This window comes from Otolemur garnettii, unplaced genomic scaffold, assembly GCF_000181295.1.
Source record: "Otolemur garnettii isolate 467f Iridium unplaced genomic scaffold, OtoGar3 scaffold00077, whole genome shotgun sequence".
Lineage (NCBI taxonomy): Eukaryota > Metazoa > Chordata > Mammalia > Primates > Galagidae > Otolemur > Otolemur garnettii.
This window is the reverse complement of record NW_003852472.1, coordinates 254061-256309: the sequence shown is the minus strand read 5'-3', so window position 1 is coordinate 256309 and position 2249 is coordinate 254061. Positions and strand designations below refer to the sequence as shown.

Here is a 2249-nt window from a genome sequence, read left to right as displayed (position 1 = left end):
CCTTAGGTGTATGTGGCTGGTGCCTTAGCCACTTGCGCCACAGGCGCCAAGCCAAGGAGTTGCTTCTTATGGATGAGCAAAGAAAATAGTTTCTTGAGTAAGAATCTACTCCTGGTGAAGATGCTATGAACATTGTTGAAATGACAACAAAGGATTCAGAATGCTTCATAAACTTAATTGACAAAGCAGCGCAGGGTTTGATAAGATTTACTCCAATTTTGAAAGAAGTTCTACTGTGGGTAACGTTCTACCAAACAGCATTGTTTGGTACAGAGAATTGTTTCATAAAGAGAAGAGTCAAGCAATGGAGAACACTTCCTTGTCTTATTTTAAGAAACTGCCACAGCCACCCAAACCTTAGCAACCACCACCCTGATCAGCCAGCAGACATCAACACAAAGATAACAACTCCCTGAAGTCTCTGATGATTGTTAGCATCTTTTAGCAATATTTTTACATTAAGATATGTACAGTGGTTTAGACATAATGCTATCGCACATTTGTCAGACAATAGTACAGTGTAAACACTTTTATTTCACTATCATGATATTTGCTTTATTGTGGGCTGAAACCCAATGCACAACATCTCCAAGGTATGTCTGTGTGTTATTTACTTGTTTGTTCAGTATCTATTTACTCCACTGGAACACAAGCCTCAAGACCTCAAAAGGCAAGAGCACAGGCCCCGTACCTAGAAGGGTGTGTGATATAAAATGAGCAGTCAAAAGAATGTATCTAATCAATCACTCCATCTATGACATCTTGAAATTAGACTCTTCCTGTTTATTCAGCAGTTCTTTGTTATACAAAGACTACATATTACTATCCTATCAAACATTAAAGATTTGCTAATGGGTTCACTTGGGGATTTTTGTCATAATTAGCTATTTTCTGTGCTGGCATATGTTGTAGCCGCACTCTTGGCACATAGAGATTTCATGGTCTTGTCCAAAAATCTGGCCTGACTCGGTAATTTAAGGTTGGCCTAAAGTCTACTTTATAACGGTATCTAGCACTGTTTTTACTCACCTGCACTGTGTAAACAAGGTCAGAATATCATTCTTTCCGTTTCTCCCTGATCACCCAAATGATAGTGAGTGGAGGATCTCTTTACAGAGACCAGACTCTCCTGACTTCTTCTAGGCAGGGCCAGGACTCTGAAAAAATCCGTTCCCAGTGTGGACAGTATCATGCCAAAGTGATACCGCAGCCAGAGGCCTGGTTCCAAGCCCAGTTCGTTAGCTGGATGGCCTGTTTGACCTCTCGGGGTTATTGGGAGAAAGAAAGAAGATTAAGGACCGGCAATTCCACCGCCTGCCGGGGTCTCACTTTCTGCATCTCCGCAAAGAACCAGGCCCGATTAGCAGAAGTCTCAAGGCAGCTCCCATCCAGCCCAGGCCCGGCCCCGTCCCGGCCCCTTTCCGCCTGTGATGCCGGAACTGGCCGATCCCGTCGGCCACTGCGGGCCGCTCACCGTCGCCATGGAAACGGAGGTAGCCAATGAGCTTAGCTACTCCAGCTCCGCTCGGACCTGCCCGCTCCGGTGAGCTCTGCACCGCTCGGGTGGACTTCCGTGGGCTCCGGTGAGCTCCCCGGCCCTTGATGACGATGCTGAAGGCCAAGATCCTCTTCGTGGGGCCCTGCGAGGTGAGGCTGGGCCTGGCGCCGCGGCACCTAGGCTAGCGCGCCCCTCACTTCCAGTCTGTGCTTTGCGCCGGGAGGCCCCCCGCAGGCAGGAACCTAGTCCCAAGCGGCCACCTGGGTGGGCGCCGCCGCCCTTACTGTCAACCTCTGCGCTTTCAGACCTTTATCCCAGCCACCTTCCGGAGGGGGCGGTTGAAGCGGACCCCATGTTACTCAGGCCCAAGGTAGTGAGTGGCCTCATTGGAACCAGAGCCTAGGTCTCCTGACTCTGTGCTTTGCTACCAGGGTCATAGGTTGTGAATGTGTCTGTGGGACGAGAGGACCTAGAGGGAAGATTGGACTATTTATTGTATGGCCTTGGAACAGTTGGCTATTAGTGTGTGTGGTTGTAGTAATGGGGATTAAATCTACATTTGTGCTACGCACCATGCACAAAAATAAAATTCAGATGGATTAAAGCTAAACGTGTAAAGAAAAAATATATACAAGTAATAGATGAATATTCTCCAACTTTAGCCAGCATCAAAATCATGTAGACAGGCTCGGCGCCTGTGGCTCAAGCGCCACATACACCTGAGCTGGCGGGTTTGAATCCAGCCCGGGCC

General features: G+C 48.1%; 1 protein-coding gene across 1 annotated transcript in view; it reads left to right on the top strand.

Moving 5' to 3' along the window:
* The first annotated feature begins 1554 nt into the window (after nucleotides 1-1554).
* Nucleotides 1555-2249, top strand: part of IFT22 (intraflagellar transport 22) — a 7938-nt gene continuing 7243 nt past the window's right edge. Inside the window, exon 1 of the mRNA XM_003794171.3 lies at nucleotides 1555-1647. Within this exon, the coding sequence (XP_003794219.3) occupies nucleotides 1603-1647 (45 nt within the window). The 5' untranslated portion in view covers nucleotides 1555-1602. The remainder of the gene's footprint in view (nucleotides 1648-2249) is intronic.